The following is a 22,390-nucleotide window of genomic DNA, read 5'->3' on the forward strand; positions in this document are numbered from 1 at the left end:
TACACCCAGAGAAGGAAGTGCTGCTTTCACCTTCTCATGCTTAAAATACAGTGTATCAAATGGGAGTTCAGAAAAAGGCCATTTGGGACAGTGGGCCAGCACTGGAAGGCGAATTTGGGAGGCAGAAAAGGTCAGATCTAAGAGGTGTACCAAACCCAAACAAAAACTATTTCCAAACTATCACCAAAATGCCTCCATGTCAACAACAACAAATTTACAAGCACTCCTCAGTAAACCAGCTGTATAACACATTATCCTGGCAGTTACATATTTTAAAAGGAAAGGATGTGGAAATCAGGAGGTGGGAAGGGGAATTTTCCAGTATACACCTGAATACACAAAAGTAAAGCTTGCTTGCCTTTCAAGCTTCGACTGGTGGCTAGCATTTCTGTAACAGGTATTATGTCTCCAAGGTATTCACAGCAGTGAATATTCACCATGGTCAGCCTAATACTGCTTTTTATCTTAAAAAATCAGAAACAACTTTGTAAATTGTTTGGCCAATGACAAGGAAATAATTTGAGTAATGGACGCTTTGAAAGAATTGATGAGTTTTCCAATGCTTTTAATCTCAATAACGAATGAAAACAGACACACACAGCCTCAAACACCTGCACAGTATTCAGCTTTTCTTAGCACTGTACCAGTCTTCTCTTCACTGATTTTTGAATATAAACACACTGGTACAATTTGATTGCTACAGCACTGCCTACAGCTTAAGAGGATAATGTTGAAGAGTCAAATAATGTAATTCAGTAACTTTTTGCAAAAATAGCTTATGAATAGTTATTACTATTTAAAATAAAGATGGATCACCCTTTAGTACTAGTCTTTTTTTTTTTTTAAAGCTCTATACATAATTAGTCTCCTAGTTCTTCCAAGAGCCAGCTCCCTTTATCACCACTGTGACCAAAATACATGCACCCTGTCCTTGGCAAACTTACCTTAATGCTTAGCAAATCACTTTCTGCTGCTATCATAAAGTAATCTAGCACCAATTAGTCCTACCTGCTAATTTCCTCCTTTTGAAGTTAACAGGGTCAATTAACATTTTTGCGGTTAAAACTGGCAGCTTCCATAATTTTTAATCAGTTCAAAAAAACACTATTTCAATATGAAAAAAGAACCGATGTAATTAGTAACCACTAATTCAAAATACTGAAAAGCTCCATGTTAAACTATTACTAAAGCTTTAACAGAAATGGTCAAATGCTATATTCATAGAACAAAATCTTTCTCTTGGTGAAAATAACTATTATCCAGGTACAGCAACTAACTGGCCTTTAGAGAAAAATCAGTATTAACAGAAACAAACTTGAAAGACTTCATTAGTTGTAGGTTACTGCAGCTCACATTCAGGTGATATATATCATGAATATTGTTCACAAAACACCTAAGCCCAAACTTCATTAGAATTTGAACCTCCATCTTTGTCGACACGCAGAACAACCGGCCAAGGCCCTGAGCAAGATGTTCTACACTTGAGCAAGACGTTCTACCCTGGCCGTGTTTTGAGCAGGGGTTTGGCCCAGATGGCCCCCCAGAGTCCCTTTCAACCTGCATGATCCTATGAATCCATATCTCACAAGTTGCAAGGGAAGGGACAAAAAGCAGCGTTCTTCAGAACAATATCAAAACCAGAGAAGGAAATAAAAACAAGAGCATTAAATACAGCCGTAAAGCAAGCATTTTGAGGGGAGCAGGGGAAATGCACTAAATATTCCCTCCCCGATGTAAGGCTCCAATATCATTTTGTTTGCTGCCCTTCACAACACAACATAAAACCAACACCTTGAATTTGATGCTTGCAAACGCGAGCAACAGCCACAGTCAGCAAGACTTGCACATGGGCTAAAAAACGTTAAGTATCTTCTCAGAAAAAGTGAGCTAGAGTCAGCATTCCAACTGCAAATTATTAAAATTATCAAAATTCAAGATCAACTCAGATACTAACATTACTCTTTCAGCATGCTTTGTATAAGTGATTATTACAAAGGCTATTTGAGGTGATTTTGAATAAAAGTGATTCTTCATGTTTATATCCACCTTAGTCCCCCATGTAAAACTGCCAGATTTTCCATCTATGACTTCACAGTGGAATCTTATTTTAAACTCTTGAAGTTAAGGCACAATTCTGAGCAATAAACACACAACACATGGATTGAAAGAGAAAGCATTGTTGACGGACAATTTTTTCTGAATATCTGAGGGAATAATAATTTCCCCTCACATTCAAATAGATTCTGTTTTTTCAATGAAAACTAACAGAGTAAGAACAGTATCTTAAATAAGGATGAGGAAAGCATCTGATACGACAGATATTAAAGTATCCTTTGAAAACACATTTTTGTTAGCAATCACAAAACAGTGATTTTGTCTCTGTCTTGAATATATTCTGCCTTAGTTTCCTAACAACACAAACATGAAAGCAGTTATCTCCAGGACAAAGTTGTTTTGAAAATTGCAACAGAAGTAATTTCCAGTTTACTTTCCAATATGGCAGTGGTATCTCACATACAAAGAATGCGATACTTCGTAGAATTTAAATGTTTTTGAATTTGAATTTCATCTTACTTTCTATTCTTTATTTAATGACCAATTTGTTTTGAGACTGATGTAGGATATGCAACAAGATCTCAACAGATTCAGAGAGTAATGGATAGCTAGCGCTGTATTCTAATAGAGTGGACAGCTGGACATACAGTGTCTTGATGTGCATTTATGTCAAGCATTTACATAAATCCTTCTCTTACGGATTTCACCACTGTAAAATCTCCAGCTGTGAGCACTGTATAGGTATATGTGTGCAACAGAAGCTGGATTGGCTCCCATCCACTCACCCTCACTTACTAACATGAAAGCTATATTCCAATGCTATTCCTATTTGTGTTACAGTGGAAAATGAAAAATAGATAAAAGAAACAACTTGTACATAGACAAGTACTTTACATGAGTAACTCTACGGAGTTGGGGTTTTTTGTTGTGCTTGTCATACATTGTGTAACCCAATAAAAATCAATTATATGCAGAAAAACTGGTTGGGTTTTTTTGTTTTGGTTTGGGTTTGCAGGGGTTAATTTTCTACTGAGACAAAGCCAGCCTCTGAGAGACAACTTCAGGGAGAAGACTGGGGAGGTCGTGCTTCACTGCAGCTGTGCCAGCACAGGTAATGGCACCATGAGCAGTACACATCTGGTCCAGGTTCCTCAGGCTTTGATTCAGCATGTGAAGCATGATGGAGATTAGACCAAACTGCAGTCTGGATCCTGGACTGTGACAGAGCAGTATCCTTGGAGAGGGTGTGAAATATAGGAGAAGCTACAAAAAAGACCTCTGAAAGCTAGCCAAGTCTGTTTTTCACATGATGGCCACCTGATTTTAGACTCCAACCACAAAGCTCTTTTGCTTTAAGAGCATACACTTCCAGTATATTTCTGAACACTACTACCTCAAAAATAAAAGTCACTTACAATTTAAGTTTGTCTTGTTTATCTCATAACATGAATACAAAGCAAATACTAGGATAGAAGGATTACTGGGTACATAAACTGCTGTCCTTTCTCTCTCAGGGACATTTTACTTGAAAATAGCTAGGTTAAAGTACGAATGTCAAAGTTCCTGTGGTCATAGCTTTTCTTGGAACACCATCAGGACTTTGAACTCCTTCAATTTGAAATTACAAAGGAACTACTAGACTAAATGGAAGTTGTGTAATCAGCCTGAAAGACATTTAAAGTTACATATTTCAGAATGTTTTTTAAAAAGCACATAAACCCTACTTTAAGTTTTAGAACAGCTTCCTCAACTTCTTTGTTACTCATTTCCAAGCTGAAAAGTTCCTCTACTCCCAAGTGAAAGACAGGTATGTAGTTTGATTCTTTACTAAAATTCTGTACACTTTGGAAGAAAACATTAATTTCCGATTTGTGTCTTAATAGAGCACTAAAATAACATTCTTCTGTTCAGACTATTGCCACTTTATTTTATTTTTTTTTTTTTTTAGATAATTGCTTTTCCATGTATTTTCAAAATGCCAGCACTTAGCAGTTAGGCTAAGTTAGGTTTCAAACACTTTTTAGTTTTTCATACAAGATAATGCATAGCTGAAAGATAGTCACTTAATCCTCTACAAAAACTTGATTTCTTGGCTTAGAAGAAAAATCTCTGTACAGTTAGTGAACAAAGGGGAAATTTAAAGAAGATCAACCAGCTTTTTGGGTAGGCAGCAATACTCCCTACATTACTGCTAAAATTATGCTCTTCCAGCTAGTGTAAAAGTATATTTGCTTTTCTAGTTTGTAACTGACACATGCACAAAAATTATGTTTCCACTTCTAGTGGAAGAAGTGTAATTAAAAGCAGTGATTAGCCAGCTGACCCCATATATAACAACAACAAAACCCCACTCCATAGCAAAAGGACTTGAGACAAATTCAATTCTCCAGCAGATTTTGAGAGATGTTTATTAGTACTTATTGGAGTGGAACTCTAGTCTAAAAAACCCACCCAAAAATCCATATCATTTATCCATAGACATCTACTCAGATCTTTAAGCATGCTCTAGTGCATAAATTACTATAGCCACTGTGCTGGTAACAAGAAACATTTGAACTGACTCAAACCAATGCCAGGTTATAATTTGGTGAAAGGAATTATATTTCAGATTCAGCTCTTCTGAGTGTCAGCCTCACTTCAGGAACATACACAAATAAGAGATTCCACTGCATTGCAATATGAATAGCAGATTTAGTCTGCCTGTAAAAACAGACAGGCACACTCTTCCTCTTCTCCTTCTCCCCCATCACTCACAAGTAGTTAAACTCTGGTGATTCCCTGCCTCCTCCACGGGATTGAAGCCCTTTTAAACACCTACAGCTTCAACCACAAAGAACATTTAAGAGAAATGTTTCAGTTTCTAAACTGCCTATATGAAAGATATCTACGTTTCCTCTCCTTGAATATGTTCATATAATCTTTACAATTTTAGATTAAATTCAAACTTGAAGTATATTACAAAGCTTAATGGAAAGATCTTGAATCTAATTTCTATAAACCTAACATCAGGAGAGATGACAAATTTAAAAAAGCAGCAAAGCATCCTTAAAATAAATGTATTAAAATGCATGCTATTATCACTATTAGAAAAGTATATATTTAAAGTTCTGTTCACTTCTGGTAAACCCAAGTTAAAAACTAAAAAAACAAAGAAGGGACCCATAAAAGCAGCAACATAAGTAGCAGCCTGGAACCATGACCATATTAGGAAATCTTGAAAGAACTGGGATTGACTCTACATTAAGAAAGGAAACTAAAGGATATAATGGCAGGAATATGTAAAATAATGATTGGCACAGAACTATTTTTCCCTAACACCTCGCTTCCTCTCATTTTTGCTGAAGGATTTTTTATGCTTAAACAGAGCCGTGGTGTCCCTGCTGCCTTTTATCTTCTAGCAGTGAAGTGCTTAGAAAATAATATTTGTTTTGATGCTTTCAAAATGAATGACAAAACTTGATTTTGGCATTCCCACTGATTTATTTTGTAGTTTACCATTGGAAATAGCAGTTGGTCTGAAACAATCCAGAAACATGTTGTTGGGAATGTGGTACTTGGGGAATTGCCTGGCATTTAAAAGTAATAATGTTTTTTCATGACGTAGGAGGTTACATGGGTGCTGTCTGTCCCAGGTGAAGCCACTCGGCTTTTTTTGCTGCTAGTGGTGTTTTATCATTTTACGTATAAAAATGCCCATTGACAGCTAAGAATTAAATGCCTTTTAAAAAAGTCATCATGCTTAAAACTGAAGTCAGCAGCATATCTTTTAAGGCTTATGTCTCATTCCTTTCTATAAACAACTTTTACACAATTGTATTCTTACTATGGTAGCATGCACTGGTGGCTTTGATATTCCAGTGCACATTAACAGTAGAGCTAAGGAAAGTATTTTTAGCAGAATCATATTTTCCAAGAGGGAAATTAGTCTTTCCCCACAAAAAAAATTTTGGACTTTTTTTTTTTCCATGAAAAAAATTAAAATGTTAACCACTTTGTTTGAAGTCTCCTTGCCTTAAGCAAAAAGACAAGTTGACAAGTTCCTTCCAGGCAGACAGCCAAAGAATCTCAGATGGATGGGGTCTCTCTATGAACTGCTGGCAAGCTGGGAAAAAAATGTTTCAATTATTCCCAAATGTTTTGGGTTTTTTTTTTCTGAAATTCTCTTCCTGTACCCTCCCCGCCTCAAAAAAAACCCAACAAACAAACCCAACCAAAAAAAACCCCAACCCAAACAAACAAACAAAAAAAAACCCCAAACCCAAAACACCATCCTTCTAGCTATTCTTTTAAGCCTTAGTGAGAGTGAGAAGTTTGGGTTTTTTTTCAGAAGCTTATGTTGGGAATATTCCCCCCAGCCCCCCCACCCCACCCCACCCCACCCCCCGCTTAACATTTAGTAGGTTTAGTTTTGCCCTCTTCTGTGTGAAGCAGAGTAAATTTTAATGCCATTACTTGGTGATGCTGTGCCTTGTTGATTTAATGTTACAGTTGTGTTCTGATTCTCAGTCTCTTGCCTTTTTAATCCTTTTCCTCGTCTTTTCTCAAACAACTTTCCTGTTTGTCCTCTTTCCGTACCCCACAGCATCCTAAATTCTCCTGTGTCAGTACTGAGCTTGCTATACTTCCACAAAAAAAAAACGCTTCCTTCTTTCCACTTCCTCCACAAAAAAAACCCCTAGCACTGGCCAATGAAATTGGAAGAAGAAATTTAAAATTACATATATCATGTGTAATTAGCTTGTAAACTGCAAGGGACCATTGTACTCAAGATTGCAAAAAAGATTATATGCTTATGTAGGAGGGAACAAGAACACCAACAGCTTCACTGTGAAGGATTAACGTGTACATGCAATACAATCAATCTTTCAAAGTTCACACCAGACCAACTGATATGGTCTAGGAAAAACACTCCTATGGGCTGGATGTTCTTTAATAACCCACTGCACGACTTTTTTGTGTGGTTGTTTTTTGTTTTGTTGACTAATCTTAATCTGCTATGCCTATTGCTGATTGCTTTTAGGCACAACATGTCAGATTAAATGGACCATTTCCACTCCTAAGCCTTCAATCAAAATTCTCCAAAATGTGGAATTTTTAGCTTATTCTTAACCACGATTGCCACTGGGATTCTTTCACTACATATATTTTATTTATCTTTTGTTCAGGCATGAAAACAGAAATTTTATTTTCAGCTCTGGTAAATGAAAAAAATTAACTTTCAGAACATTCCACTTCTCCTGCAATTAAATGATGAAAACAGAACTAAAATGTAACACTCAGATCATGTGCTGTTGCAGCACTACTTCATCACTTTAAGAATGAGATTCCAAAAGCTTAGTGATCATTTCCATGCTGAAATCCCTGAACGGTTTGAAAACTTGGATAGCCTTTTGTCACCCTACCATCAGTACATTAAAATCTTGAACTCTTTACAGACACTGCACGTTTTCCCTTCATCTCCTGTTTATGTATTTGAAAGAATAAGAAACATTTTTGGTACGAAACAGTAGTCCCATCAAGAGTTCCAATATTTCAATCAAACCACATTTTTCTAGTGAAATAAGAAGCCCTGCAAACAAATTTTTAAACTATGTGATTTTAACAACAAATGTCAGAAATGTACTTAAAAACCATTTGTGTCAAGTTTTGAAGCTCTTAAAAATGGAGAGGTGTATTCCTTTTTTCATTTTCTGTAATATCTGAATTTATTTTTAGGCTTTTAAGGGAAGCCTTATTTAAAATAAATTATAAAGGATCTCTCATGCAGAATCTAAAAGTATCTATAGAGCAGGTACAATGGAGATTATATACTTATATACATACTGTTGATCTTCATGCACATTTATCCTGCAGCATAATGTTAAAATAAGTGATAACTGAAGAGATTTGGAAAAAAAATTACAAAATCAAAATTATAAAAATCAAGAGTTTCAATATGTTGTCAATCACTTTCTAACAGTGTCTAGTAATAAAGTAAAAGAAATTTCAAATAGTTAAAAGTTTAAGGTATTTTAAGTTCTCACATTTAGTAAGTAAAAATACAAAATGCTTTCTGTTTAATATACTTAGATTAAATTATTTTACAATATGTAAATAAATACAATATGGGCAGCCTTACTATTTCAATCAAAATGTTACTACTTTATTAATAAGAGGCCTCATGATTACACAATCCACAACTGCTAAAAGCTATGATGCCTAGTTAGATCACAAACACAAAACCTAAGCAAAAGAGCAAACAAACAAGAAAGGATAATCAAATCTTACCCATTCTTGAAATATAAAACATGTGCTCTTTGAAGTCCTGTTTCCAAGAAAAAACCAAGTTCTTGTTCATGTGCAGCAGGCCCTGGCTTAGGGCTTCTGTTTTGCATATTGGCATTAATTACCTAAGAGAACAAAATAAAAAGGAAAAAAATGTATTTAGAAAAAAAATTAAAATCAAGTTTTGTGGACTTTTACGCGGAAGCTAATACGTAATGTTGGAGAAGTCTCTCTCATTTGTGGGCAGTGGCTAGCAGAATATTTCTATCCTTACCTCCATTCCCACCTAAATATAAATCTTTTTGCTCTTGGCTATACCCTTAAAGGTAATTTCTTCACCAAGTAGAAATGCTGCTAAGAAAAATTTCTGAAAAAGTATTACAAAACCTTTGTGAAGAATGGTGTACAAAAGAGAAGCATATGGAAAAGCATATTTGCAACCTTATTCAGTAGCAGGAGGTGATGGTATTCAAAATCTAAAACCCTGTTAGGTTAGGAAAGACGGCTGCAGAAAACAGCAAGAAGATTAAAAGTGATCTCTAGAGTGATTTCCAAAAAACAATTCAGAAATAAGTTGTATTACATCAACATTAAAAATGCTCTCTCAAAATGGAGAGCTATCAGCTTTCATTTGCCTTCATATTCACCACACATAGTCTACCAGCCACTAAAAGACAGTAACAAAACAAACCCAAAGCAAAAAAAAAAAAAAAAAATCAGAAAAAAAAATGTGTATGTATTTTAAAAAGTGTGAATTACTTTTCTTTCCCCTTCCTTTTGCTTGTGTGACCCTAACTGTATCTAATATCCCCTTCAAAGACAACTGCCACATGACAGGCCTGAGGCTTGTAAGCAATGGGTCTGAAAAAGAGGGTCAGACCGATATTGCTAGCTTGCTTCATTCTAACAGCATTCACAAGCCAAAGAATAGAGCCCCAAGTGTATTGTCTTTTGTCCAGACATATCTCAAAGTCTAAATAAAACGCAGTAGTGTGTAACTCCTAGAAACAAAGGGTACCACAAATTTTCCTTTCTTTAAAAAAAAAGTACTTATAACACTTGAAGGGTTTCTACTAAGTGGTAAGAAACAGAAGACAAGGTTAATGGTGTAAATGAAAACAAGAGGAGGAAATAAAAGAGCGTATGTATCCCTTTAAATTCAGATAAAGCCTGAAGCTTTTAAATCATGAAGCACTACGCTCTTTACAAATAAAGAGCCTAACTTTAACTTTCCATAATTCATAATCCATAACTTATAAAAGGGGAGGGGGGAAGAAAACAGGAACTTGCCTAACATTCTGCAGAGCTGTTTGTAGGTTATATTTTGTCTAACATTAAGAAGCTCAGATATATCAGCCTTCATCAATAAAAAACAGGTCTTCTACGTATCTAGTACCTCAGATTTTTGGCTATCTTTCTACTCATACGCAGTATGAAAAGTAGAGCAACGCTGGAGTCCAGATTCAGATGTAGACAACTGCCTCTTTAGGAAAAAATATCCAAGTATTTTTAACAGGAACTGTAGTTTCATACATACAGCGAATAATAAATTTATGAGATAAAATGACAAATGGGCTATCAAGTCCAAGAACATTGTCCTGATCCAATTTATAGAACTATTAAGATTTATCTCAAGTTTACCTATATTTTAAAATCATATGTTTATCTGGCTATCATATCTGGTGATTTTTTCATTGTCCCAGGATTGTGCCTATTAGTTGAAGCGAACACACTTTCAGTTATTATTCTGGACACCCCAGTGATACATCAAGTGTCTTGTTGACACTTGGTACAATGTCATTTCAGAATTTTACCTTCAAGTAGTTTTACAAAGAGGATTTAAGAGCAGTGAAGCTATTGGCTCCAGATAAACATCAATAAGATCAATTTTCAATCCTCATAGCTTTATTTTGAAATGAGTTCTTTAAGATTTACCTGAAAAGTTAATAAGTATATACATACAATGTACATATTCCCATATGTGTGTTTGAAAGACACCATAATCCCATGTTCATAAATGAACCACCATAAGGTACCAGAGGCCACAGATCAGCATCTTGAATATACATTGTAGTTCAGAAGAGCTCTGCCCCTTTTTAGACTACTAACACTATTTTCTAAGAGGTCAGAATGAGAGAGCAGTCAGAAGGACAGCTACCGGACATCCACCAAGGCACACTAATTTATTGCCCAATTGTAAGTGTGCATTGAAGTCCTAAGAAAACAAATATTAGATATCTTTTAGTTGAGTTACCAAAATGCTGGTAACACCACATCAATGAAAGATGAGCCACGCAATTCTTCAATTAAGCAAATCATCCCAGCTTACCCTTTCTATCTCCTGAAGGTACAGAAGAGCAATATCCCCTGCCTTCTCGTAGCATGTAACAATTTCTTGTTCACGGTCCACATGGAGGTTGCTAGCCGAAGAAGAAATTGGCAACTTCTCAAGACAGAGACCTGGGAAAAAAAAAATTCAAATGAAGCATTAAAAACTAATGTTATATAATACTATACCTCAAATATAGTCCAGGCTAAGCCCCTTTGATCAGGAGAAGAAACAAAGAAAAAAAAATTACCAAAAACTTATGAAGGTATGGTCCTCTGATACAGACACTAATAAATCTATAAACAACAGTGACTTCTCCTTAATAATTATAAAACCAGAAGCAGCAATTTTTTTAAAGTAGTTTTGACTTAAAAGACACTATGACAGTCTACCACAAAAGTGCCTAGTGTCTTTCTATACCAGTTTTAAATTACTGAATACATCTTCACTTTTCCAGAGTGATCACAGAAAACAAGGCAGGGTGAAGAAAGGCACGCCAGGTAATACTAAACTTAGTAACTGGGCAAGGCAGAAGCACCTATAAAAATAAATACATTTTCAAAAAATAAGGTGTTTGGAAGTGTAATTTTTGCACTTAAATTTATGAGAGGTAGCTCGCTCTCATAAAGGCACAGAAGTCTTTTCCTCTCAGGACTTTATTAAACTTATCTAACAAATACATTATCTGGTGTTTTGAAGGAAAAAACCCCAAAGTCTTTGCTTGTCTAAAATAAACACGCAACAACTCTTACTAATCAATGCTATCTTCTACACAAGCCACTTCTATTCAAGATAATTAGAGAAACCAGCTGGAAAGGACTTTGAGAACACTAATCCACCTATCTGACCAAGGAATGAACCAACCCTAGACACTTGTCTAACCTGTTCTTAAAAGCCTCTGACAATACGGATGCCTTGTACTTCCTATGCAAATTATTACAGAGCTCAACTATTCTCATAATTAGTATTTTTTCCTAATATCTAGATCTCCCTCCATAGATTAATTACTCCTAATCTTCTTCACAAAGAGATTATTCCTTTCTTTACGAAAAGTTTTTTCAATGTTTATCTAGAGAGAGAAAGACATGCTTGCAACAAGGAATGTCAATTCTCACTCATTTCTCTTTTCATACTTCCTTGACAGCTAACCATTTTTATCTCCTCTGGACACTCTCCAACTGGTTACCTCTACCTTGACTCACTGTGCCAAAACTGCATACACAGCTCCACTTGAGCCTCAATAGCACTGAGCAGAGAAGATGAAAGGCTTCCTGGTTTTGCTATAGGATACTTTAAAAAAACAAAAACAAACAAACAAAAAAACCCCACACAAAAAAACCCAAAAACCAAATCACCAGAACTTTAGTGCCTTCCCTTACATATTAGTAAAACATTCTCCTCTGTTTATGATCTAAAACAGATCACCAGATCATATTCTGCAAGTCAACTTGCAGATATATCATCTTGCAGATATCATGCAGATATCATCTTGCAGACGTATCAACTTGCAGATATATCATCATCTTATATTTATTTGAACAATTATTTGTATTTGAAGTGTAGCACTTTCCACATGTTCTTAAGAGATTTACTTCAGGTCATTCTTCCAGCTTGTCAGCAGTCAATGCTGATCCTAAAGTGCCTTCAAATGCTCCCACTTTAATATAATTCACAATTTAAATGACCATATTCTCAATTCATCATCCAAGGTTTTGAGAATCCACTGCTGGAGAAACTAAAAACAAAAACAACAACAAAACACATAGTTATATATTGGGAAGATGCCTGTAGCATGCCAGATAGTACAAAACCCCAGTTTGGAGAATAGTTTATCAAAGGATTTCTGTCCATCAATAATGTAAGGTGGGGACAGTATGTTTCATCGGAATGACAATAGTTTTCCTATTTCCTACTAGAACAACTTGGGAAGACACAGATGTGGAATCTAGAGTCTATTTATTGATAAACTCAAACTATGCAATATTTGTGATGTCGATTCTTTTAAAACATCTATTAAGTTTCAGTATCTCCCTGTAGAATTGTAACTCATCTGTATAAAAAAACATCAAGCCATATTTCTGGCTTGAGAGGATGCCTTAAGTCTGTATCAGTTTGCTGGCCACTTTACCCTCCAATTCACCCTTTTACCAGTACAAACCACATCTATCCTACAGCTCTATTTGCTAGCTATACATCCAGTTAAGACAAAATCCTGACTCCAGTACTAACTGCTCTGCTAAAGAGAAAAAAAAAATTCAATATACTTTTCAAAAACCTACACATTCCTAAAGAGCAGCAAACACCTAAGTAGTCTGTCTCTTAAAAACCTGCCAAACCTGAGTACAACAGACACTAGACTCTTCTAGCATGTTATGGTTTTTACCTCACATATCTCTAAAAATAAACTGTATTTGAAAATAGTCCACAGTAGCCTACACTAACCTGCTTTATTTCAATTTTTTCAATCAAATAGCAAATATCCAAGAGGTTTTTTTGCTAATTGCACATCCTAGACCCAAAAGCAGCAAGATTAAACTACAGAAAAAGGTCAGTTATCCTGATACTGCGGTAGACTTGAACTGACCCTCTGATAAGAAGATCTAAATGTAAGGTTGATGCTGGATAGAAAGTTTGCAGTGTCCTACACAAACACCTTCAAAGTCAGACTTAGAGGTGACCATAAAATACAATAAATGAGCTGCAATAAAAATGTCAAATGACTGAAAGCATCAGATAGTTGGTAAGCAGATCACTCCTCCCCACCCCTTCTCTCCCATGACATGAACAGCCAGTGCCCCACAGTAATCCTCCACTACATGAAACATATTACTCAGCTGCCTATTCGTAGATTTGACTTGGATTTATTATTTCTATTTTTATACTTTATGGCCACAACTATAATCTTTTTAATCTGAAAAACTCACTGTAAGAACATTCTCTTATTTTAGCTGAGAATTTTCTTTAAGATATGAAAGCACCTCAGTGCTCTGCCAGAAACTTTAAGTAATGCAGAAGGGAAGTAAAAAATTCTAAGTGTCCTTTGATGAGGTATATAATACTATTTCTTAGGGTAACTTTATTATACAACTAGTATTCACTGTATTTTTCCTGGTATGTTTATTACAACCCAGGAAAGTATGTCTATTTTAAGCATACAATGCTTTGGAGCAGGAAGTTCATTTGGAGAACCATCCTGAAATGACCACTTAACAGGATGGTTTGGACACTTTATTTGGTTTGATGACATAAGGAATAATTACAATTCAATACTGTATTAAAAATGAAAATATATCAACTAGAAGAAAAACCCAGAATAAATTATTATTTCTGTAATAGGTTACTTGTTTAATTTTTTTCTTAAATACAGATGAAATTTAAGAAATAATGTGTTAAAGTACATAAAAGTATTTTTTAATTCTAAATAGATATAACTAGCAACAGACCAATAACAACCACATAATATACTGCCCACTTCTTTGTAAGAATACTGAGATATGATAAGAAGTGAATTAAAATAAGGGATTATTATATTAGGCCCTTGAAAAAAAGAACAAGCAAGTGGTAACACACAGAATTGAGAAACACATGAATTCCAAAGAAACACATATCGCCCTAAATTATCTGCTGAAGACTACTGCATATATTCAGACAGGTCAGTTCTCCTCATTGTGCTTGTTCCCACACCTGCTAGGCAGGAATCTCTGCTATTCTCCCTCAAAAGTGCAGGAATTTCTCTAACTGTTTATAAATGTTTTTGAAATATTTGGAAAAGAGGTACATGTTACTGCTACAAAATATGACTGCATTTGTTGTAAAGGCCATAGCTATTGGTTACTTAATTTTTATTGGTTATTTTATTTTTTTCTGCATTCAAGAATATCACATCAATTGGTATCACAAGTTGACTTTGATATTCATGGCTTTTAAGTTTAAGCCCTTCCAGTCAAAATCACCTTCAAGTAAAAGCTTCCAACAAACTGGGGGCAGTTTTATTTTGGGAAGACACTTATCTCATACATATCTAGTCCTGATATCAAGCAAGATGACTCCCAAGGGAAAAGAAATTGAGAAGCGGTGAAATGAATACGAGTCCACAGTAGTTAAGCTTACATGTTTTGCAAAGTAACTCTAAAATTGCTTGTCTAAAGAGTAGAACAGCAACAAACAGTATTTGGACAAGAAAAGAGTATGCCTGATATTTAAATTACATGATAAATTGCAAAGGTTTCTTTAAATCTTAAAAAACTTTATAAATTGTCCGTATTTCGTAAAACATTCAGAAAGCAAACAGCAGATAGTTTTGTCACTTATTCCAAGTGGCATTCTGTGTCCATGGTCTCAAAGCAGTGGTCAAGGTTATGCCAAGTAAACTTTCATTTTCACACATACAAGAGCAGACCAGCCCTACCACCACACATGCACACACTAGCCACTACCCAAAAAGGAGGACTCCTCAGTAAGAACAAGTAACAAACTAACAATTTTTAAGAAGTCCCTGTGCAATAGATTTGCTTATTCTTAGATAACCAACCAGTTTCATGTTAAGGACAATAACAGTAATTACTTTTCATTTATAAACCACTTTAAAAAAAAAAGCAGACATAACTTCTGTAGGAAAACTGATTAACTAACACTCCCATTTCATTATACAGAGTAAAACAAAAATTACTCTAAGGTCAAAAGGGAATCCGCAACACAGTTCAGATCTTTACCAAGTACTCCTACCACCCAGACCACTACGGAGACCATTAAAAAAATCCCACAAGGCTGAGAAAAGCCTATCACATTTACTGCATTGTATACCTGAGGATTTTCCAAGATGCCAGATAGTACCTTGTCTGTGTAAGTGCTACGAAATTTTAGGGACCACAAATAATAACAGATCTCATGGTTTATCTACTGTTTTCAGTAGACAAGCCAAAGGACAAGGAAAAACAGTGAAAGACTATTTTACACTTAAGTAAACAAACATGCTTTTGCAAGAGAGGGAGAGTCACATCAATAGACAAAGATTTCTAGGTTTGCTTCCCGTTTTCCTTAAACGGACACACAAAATCCAAGTGTGTTTTAGCATGCAGCACTTACTCTTCCCTACGTGATACGCAAAGCAACACTGGTAAGTGTTCCAAATGCTGTAAACACAAAAAAACCCTTTCATCTCCTTTTAAAGAAACTTCATATTTAGCTTATATATTTAGAAGAAACAATTATATAGACCATGGCAAACATTTACTAGTCATTTTAAAAGAGGAATTGAACCAATCTAAAGTTACTGCTATCAAGGAACTCCCACAGTTTATTTCTGAAGTTAGAACAAACACTGCTAATCTCACTGAAGGGAAGGACTTACTTCTTGAAGTCCTCAATCAAAGATTGTGACTTGCTTGCAGAGGATTTTTTTAGAAAGCGAAGCATGAATTTTTTTCCTCTTCAATTCCCTACTGGTATTTGTAAAGTAATTATTATAAAGGAAAGGAGGAAAAGTAAGAATAGAGAGTAGGGAAATAATACTTATAATAAGTTACCTCTTACTTTCACACTTACTGCAGATACGTTGTCTTAGTAGGAACTGCCTATTTCTTTAGATGATCTAAGGAAACACAAACAATTCATTTCTCTGATTTTTCAAGTACCCTGTATTGCTCGTCCCCCCATAAAGACACAGAGAAAAAAAGTCTCCAACAACTGTCAGGATGCTGATTTCATACCCAATTAGCTTTCCAGAAAATGCATTGGAAAGAAGGTCAATACCCCCCTTCTCTCAGCATACTTGAATTTAAGGGAAGCTGCTCTGGCTAGCCACTCTTTTAAACGCAGACCACTTACAGAGAATTAAATCCATTCTAGACAAAACCCAGAGCAACATAAGCACAACTTTCCAGAGCTGAAGACAGCATTTTATCATGTTTGCTCACACTGCAATGTCATTTCATTAGTACGGCTTTACTAATACCATAGTTATGCTAGTGCTTCTAAGTATCTTGAAGTTTCTCAAAGTTAAAAAGAAAAAAAAGAAAAACAAAACAGGAACTCTCATCTCTTTTCTGAAGTGAACACCTACTCATTAATCCAAGCAGTCAATAAAACCATATCAATGGGGATTTCTTGTAATATAATCTGAGATAACTGTTGTGAAACAATTGGTCACACTTTTCCTCTAAATGTAACAACATTCAAATCTCTGCATTTTCTTAAAAGAACAAAACAGACTTTTATAATATTTTTAAACAGAAGAGACCACTGTTTTCACAGATGCATTTGTTTCTCACAAACCATGTGCCAGCCAATTCTTGCTTTACAGTACAGCCCTTTGACAGACAAGCAACTTCTGGGGAGACTGAAAAAGTTCAAACTAGACATAAAAGCTGGGAAAAGGACTGATAATTGTTGTAGATCTTAGAGCGAGTGAATCTCTGATGAACCCTCCCCAAAGCAGAAGAGCTGCACATCAGTATATGGAGTGGTCATCAAGGAAGCTGTTCGCTCAGGGAAAGGAGATGGTTCAGCTACAGAATTTCTACTGAATTGTTTTGCTGTACGTTGTCAGGATTGCTCCTGCAAGCACCTCTGAGGAAAAAAGACCAGGCTCCACTGTGACACCGGTTCTTCCCGTGACATGAGAAAAAAGGCCAGAATCACTCATTTTAATTTTGGCCCAGCATTTTCTCCCTCTCCTCACCCTGCCAAAGGCAAGATTCTGAAGATATTCTAAAGATTCTGAAGAAACTAAGAACAAGAAAAACAGACCACCAAAACGCCCACGTCCTACAGAAGCCTATTTTAATAAGAAGCAAATTATTTTCATTCAGTGTTTGGATTTCAAACACCGGAGCTAAAAGCAGCACTGAGGAAAGCAGGACGAACCCCTGGGTTCCTCCCAGTCCCTGCTCCAGCAGGGCAGAAGTCATAAAAATAGATGGGGGAAAGACAAGCTTTAACAGACCAAGTTTGCAGTACCGATGGCAAAGGCTTCCTAGCCGTGGTCTGCAAACTGCTTGCTGACGAGCTGCAACATTTGCACAGCCATATAGGAGGAGGGAACTTAAGGAAGTTGAATTCTTGACCCATTGCCTAATGAGGCTAGAGATCCCTGGCATAATTACTGAAACAGCTTTCATTTAGCATTCTTCCATGAAGAGCTGCTTGGTGTCTGCTGACACAGGCTAGCAGTGCACAGGATCTCATTACAATCGTATATGATTAAAGTTAAGTGCAGCATCTTTTGCAAAGTAGCAATTCACATGCACCTGACACTTCCACTGAACCTAATGAGTATTTCCATGTTTCTGTAAATAGAACTAATTAATAGCCAATCATTTAACTTGGTAAACGCAACATTAAATTTGAATATGGGTCAGCAGCAGTAAAGACAGTCTCGCCTTACTCAACACACATCATCTAAATATAAACACAGCTATTTGAACAGGCAATATGAGATGTAAAATGGCCTGCAGCAATAAGGCTACAATCCTGTAATGTCACAGTCTAACTTACATACGACATCCCTCACATACTTAAGAATTTGTTACTGTAATACAACACAGCCATCTTGACAGATACCTGCAGTAGTCTACTAATCTATTACACTATAGCAAATATAAACACAATTTATTTACTAAAATCAAGTTTACAAATTTGCAGACTTTTAAGAAATGTCAGACCTGTAAATTGTGATGCTCATCCATAAGCATTTGTAGAAAGATTCACTAGTTTGTAATGCCAAGTATTATAAATTCATTTTTCAATCATGTCTTTTGACTTAATGCAGCAGTATCAGAATCATGTTACCCAAGATTTCAATAAGCTTATTTCCCAGTTAAATATATATTTGTTATTAGTTAAATATATACTTGTTATTTCAGAGTTACTGACAAGTTGCACCTCCCCAAATTAACACCTCGATATCCCACTGTGTATGCATCTCATCTCTGCTTCCATAAGCAAACAAAAATTGCTTAGAAACATAGGAGATATTGCCATGCACAGTATTTGAATAATGCCTATGTGTGCTTTCCAGTATATTACCTCATTCACATACTGCTGAAAACTTGCAGAAACTTAATTGTCCTGTTCCCAGAGGCCATATCCCTAGGAGAATATTAGCTTCAGCCATTATTAAAATGGATTCTAAATATATGCTTCTGTACACAGAATGTTTTCTGGTTGGTTTTGTAAGAGAAGGGAGCAGGAAAAGTTGGAGCTAGCTACACAAGCCTAACTTGAAAAAGTCATACACACAGAGTCTTTAATTACTTCTTTATGGATTCGTAACTTGTCTTATTTCAGTTCTTCATAAGTTAAGATTTTCCTCAGTCTCAGAATTGAGCATTGCCAATTAAACTGATCTAGTAAAGAAAATTAAAAAATGGATACTAAAGAGACAAAATTAACTTCATATAACAAGGGAACTTGCTCTACTTATTAGAAGGTGGTCATTCCTAAGCAGATACTGAAATATCAAACATGTAATACAGCCAGAAATGTGCAAAACTCCTCTACATTTTACTTTGCACCAAGACTTGCCACCACAATCTCAAGATTGTCCTTCACTCCTCCTCCCCCTGCCCAGCCTCATTTCTTAGCTTTGCTCTTGCTGTATAAGACCGCTCTAATAACAGATACTGATGGCTAAGCTACATCTGTGGCAGAAGGAAAAAAATCTGCTTTTTTCTGTACTGCTTCTTAGAACTTCATATTAAAGGTATGACCTGATCCTGTGAGCTACTGTGTTAAATGCTACTACAGAAGAAGAAAAGGCAACAGCTTCAGGGAGCCGGCTCCAGCAACACACATACACCTGCTTTCAGGCCAACACTCAGCCACGACGGAGTCATGCAAACCTGCCATCTCCTCAACAAAGTCCTACTTTTATGCCCATTTCTCTTTCCCTCATCACACCCTTTTGAAATAAGCTGGCAGCTCCAACCATAGACATTTTGCTGCAGAAAATTGTTTTATCAGATGCTTTTCCTCTGCTTTCGTGTCAAACGTAATTACAAGCAGACAGGGGAAAAAACTAAACAACAGATCCAAATAAGTATTCTCATGTTTTTGCAAATACTAAGTAGCCCCTTGGTTTGAAAAGCTCCATCTTTTCATTTCTATATTTTATCTGACATTTTAAAATTACCCTACTCAATTTCTTCAAGTAAGTCTTTGAATCTAAGAAAATTCTGTACTTAATAACAAAACTATGATTTTATTAATACTCCAACTATCCCACACAACACCTTCTACATACACATACAGAGGCATTACTCAGAAGCAGGGCATCAAAATCTGCTCTTTCCTTAAAGTAAAGAAAACACTAGATCTAATCCAGAACTGGATTCTATGGGCACACACACACAAAAAAAAAAAAAAAAATCAGTGTAAGATCAAAAAAGTATGCCTGTCCATGAAGTTAACCACATAAAAGGAGACTGTCCTCCACTACACTTCCATGTCTAACTTGTGAATTTGAGGAAATGGTGAAGAAAGGCAGGAAAATATCAGAATTACACTACATTCAGTGTACTGTGTGGAAGTTACCTCCTCACAACTTTTGCGTGAGGGATATCTAAACAGTGCTGAGTCCTGACCTATGCTGATCAAGTTTCTGAGGCTTTGCCTCATGCATCCCACTCAGTCTATCACCTCTGAGGTTACAGAATGAAACCTCTGAGTGACAAGGTAAGCACTTGGAAGTGGTCCTACCCTAAATAAGGAAAAAAATTTTAAGGCAATTAAAAACTACCATTAGTTATCTGCCCTATGCCTTTGTCAGAGGTAAGTACATCAGTATCAGACCACTGCACAATAGGATACAAGACTGCAAATGCACTGGAACTGGATTTGCCCCAAACTGGACTGAAATGGGGCAACTAAACCAGGCACCTTTAACTGCCTTTGTGCAGGTTGCCTTTGCAACCAGGCAGCACAGCCAGTCCTTCATTGCTTAATAACATGGTGCTATGTTCATGACTGCCAAAGAAATAAAATCTAAATACTCAGAAGAGTTTTATCTTTATACAATCAGGTTATCCTTGAACTTGCAAGCAGAAATACAAATCCTAGTGAAGCACAAAATCCCCGTAAGAATAACTGTATTTAGTTGGGTAATACCTACAAGCCTCAATCACCTCTGAAGAGACTCTGAATTCAGACTGAAAGGTTTTATAGTCCACTCTTACAAGGAGAAAGAAGAAATTCCAGGGGGAGGGGGGAAGAGGAGGAGAATTAACTGTACACTATTGGGTAGAAACTTATGCTATTTAGCTGTCAATTAATCCAAACTTATTTAGACTTTGAATACTAAATTTAAGACTGTTCTGTGACTTCTACCTCATTCTAGAACACACAGAAGACTATATTCTTGCAACCTGCTACCATTTCACCAGGGAAGAAGGGATATTAAATTTTTTTAATCTTCCATTCAAACTGGAAACATAGTAGCAAAAAAAGATGGTTCTGAACATGAACAAAACCACAACAAAAAAACCCCAATAGTTTATTCAGTTCGCTCAGGTAAACTGGTAGCCAACCACCCAGTAGAAGTGGCCAAACTAATGAAGTCTGATCAAGACTAGATCAGGCTTGATATGACAGATGTTAATGTTTAAGTATAAAACTTGAAATCAGAAGCAAAAAAACCCCATCATGTCTGGCTGAAGACATGCTGGTTTTCTTCCCTCCTTTTTTTTTTTTTTTTTTAATAAGCTGAACCTACAAAACATTCCAGGGTACAAAAGATACATATTTTACTATTTTCTAATAAATTATTTTTACATTAAGTAAAATTAATAATACTAATCCTTTCTGCAAAATCGATGCCCTTACGTTTCAACTGTTATATATCCTTAAGAGGTCAAATAAAACAGAGCCAGATGAGTTGAGCTCTGGGAAAAGATTCAATTAAATTACTGGCATTCCTTGGAGATATAAGCAAATTCAGGTACTTAAAGTTGATCAAGTCCAAGATTGCATTTGCATGGAAAGAACATGACAAATTCAACAGGACATCCTCATAGATTTAAAAACAAAACAAAACAAAAAACACAACCAAAACCCACAAAGCTGAATGGAAATCTACCCACCCCAGACATTGCCAAAAAGCCCACACAGATGCTGTATGAGAGAACTGGGCAGATTTACGTCATATGTAAGAACTCCCCATGTACTCCCTTCCCACATTAATCTAAATATTGCCCAGATTTAGGAAGCATCCTTTTCTCTCTGCTACCAGTTAGTTCTCTTATTTCCTTGACATCTCCATAGAGAATGATTCATGCTTTAACGTTTACTAGAGAACTGTGTTGGTGGAAAACAGTCACTCTCTTCCAAGACTAATGTTAGAAACAATCCTTGACCAGTTGTCAGTGAATGCTATTGAAGTCTCTCCTGAATCGTGTTTGCTGACTTTGACACTGCTCTTGCCGTAACAAAAAGTACATATGCACACCAAACCCAAGCTTAAACACAGCAGACCAAAGCAAACATTTAGACACAGTAAATTCTAATAAACCTATGGCATACAAACTGCCACTTTCCTCAACACACTGACCCAGCTTACAGCCTGAGTTTTCTATACTGAAGTGGCACTGCCACCTTAAGACACAAGGCCAGCATTACAATTTTCACTACACTAGACTAGTTTAAAAAAAAAAAAATTAACTTCACTTTCTGAATTTAAAAAAAAAAAAGATATTCAGGTAAGAAAAATTAAAAAAAAAAAACCTGCGTAAAAAGTGCACTGCTTTAAGT

At 35.9% G+C, this 22,390-nt stretch overlaps 1 protein-coding gene across 3 annotated transcripts in view; it reads right to left on the reverse strand.

Annotated features, from left to right (window-relative positions):
- TTC7B (tetratricopeptide repeat domain 7B) overlaps positions 1-22,390 on the reverse strand; it is a 148,820-nt gene that overhangs the window by 102,742 nt on the left and 23,688 nt on the right. For all 3 annotated transcript variants that reach the window (XM_075503433.1, XM_075503432.1, XM_075503431.1), the window contains exons 4-5: positions 10,649-10,779; positions 8,323-8,444 (exon numbers count right to left, since the gene is read on the reverse strand). In XM_075503433.1, coding sequence (XP_075359548.1) covers positions 8,323-8,444; positions 10,649-10,779 — 253 coding nt within the window. The remainder of the gene's footprint in view (positions 1-8,322; positions 8,445-10,648; positions 10,780-22,390) is intronic.

The sequence above is a fragment of the Mycteria americana genome, chromosome 5 (genome assembly GCF_035582795.1).
Source record: "Mycteria americana isolate JAX WOST 10 ecotype Jacksonville Zoo and Gardens chromosome 5, USCA_MyAme_1.0, whole genome shotgun sequence".
Classification (NCBI taxonomy): Eukaryota; Metazoa; Chordata; class Aves; order Ciconiiformes; family Ciconiidae; genus Mycteria; species Mycteria americana.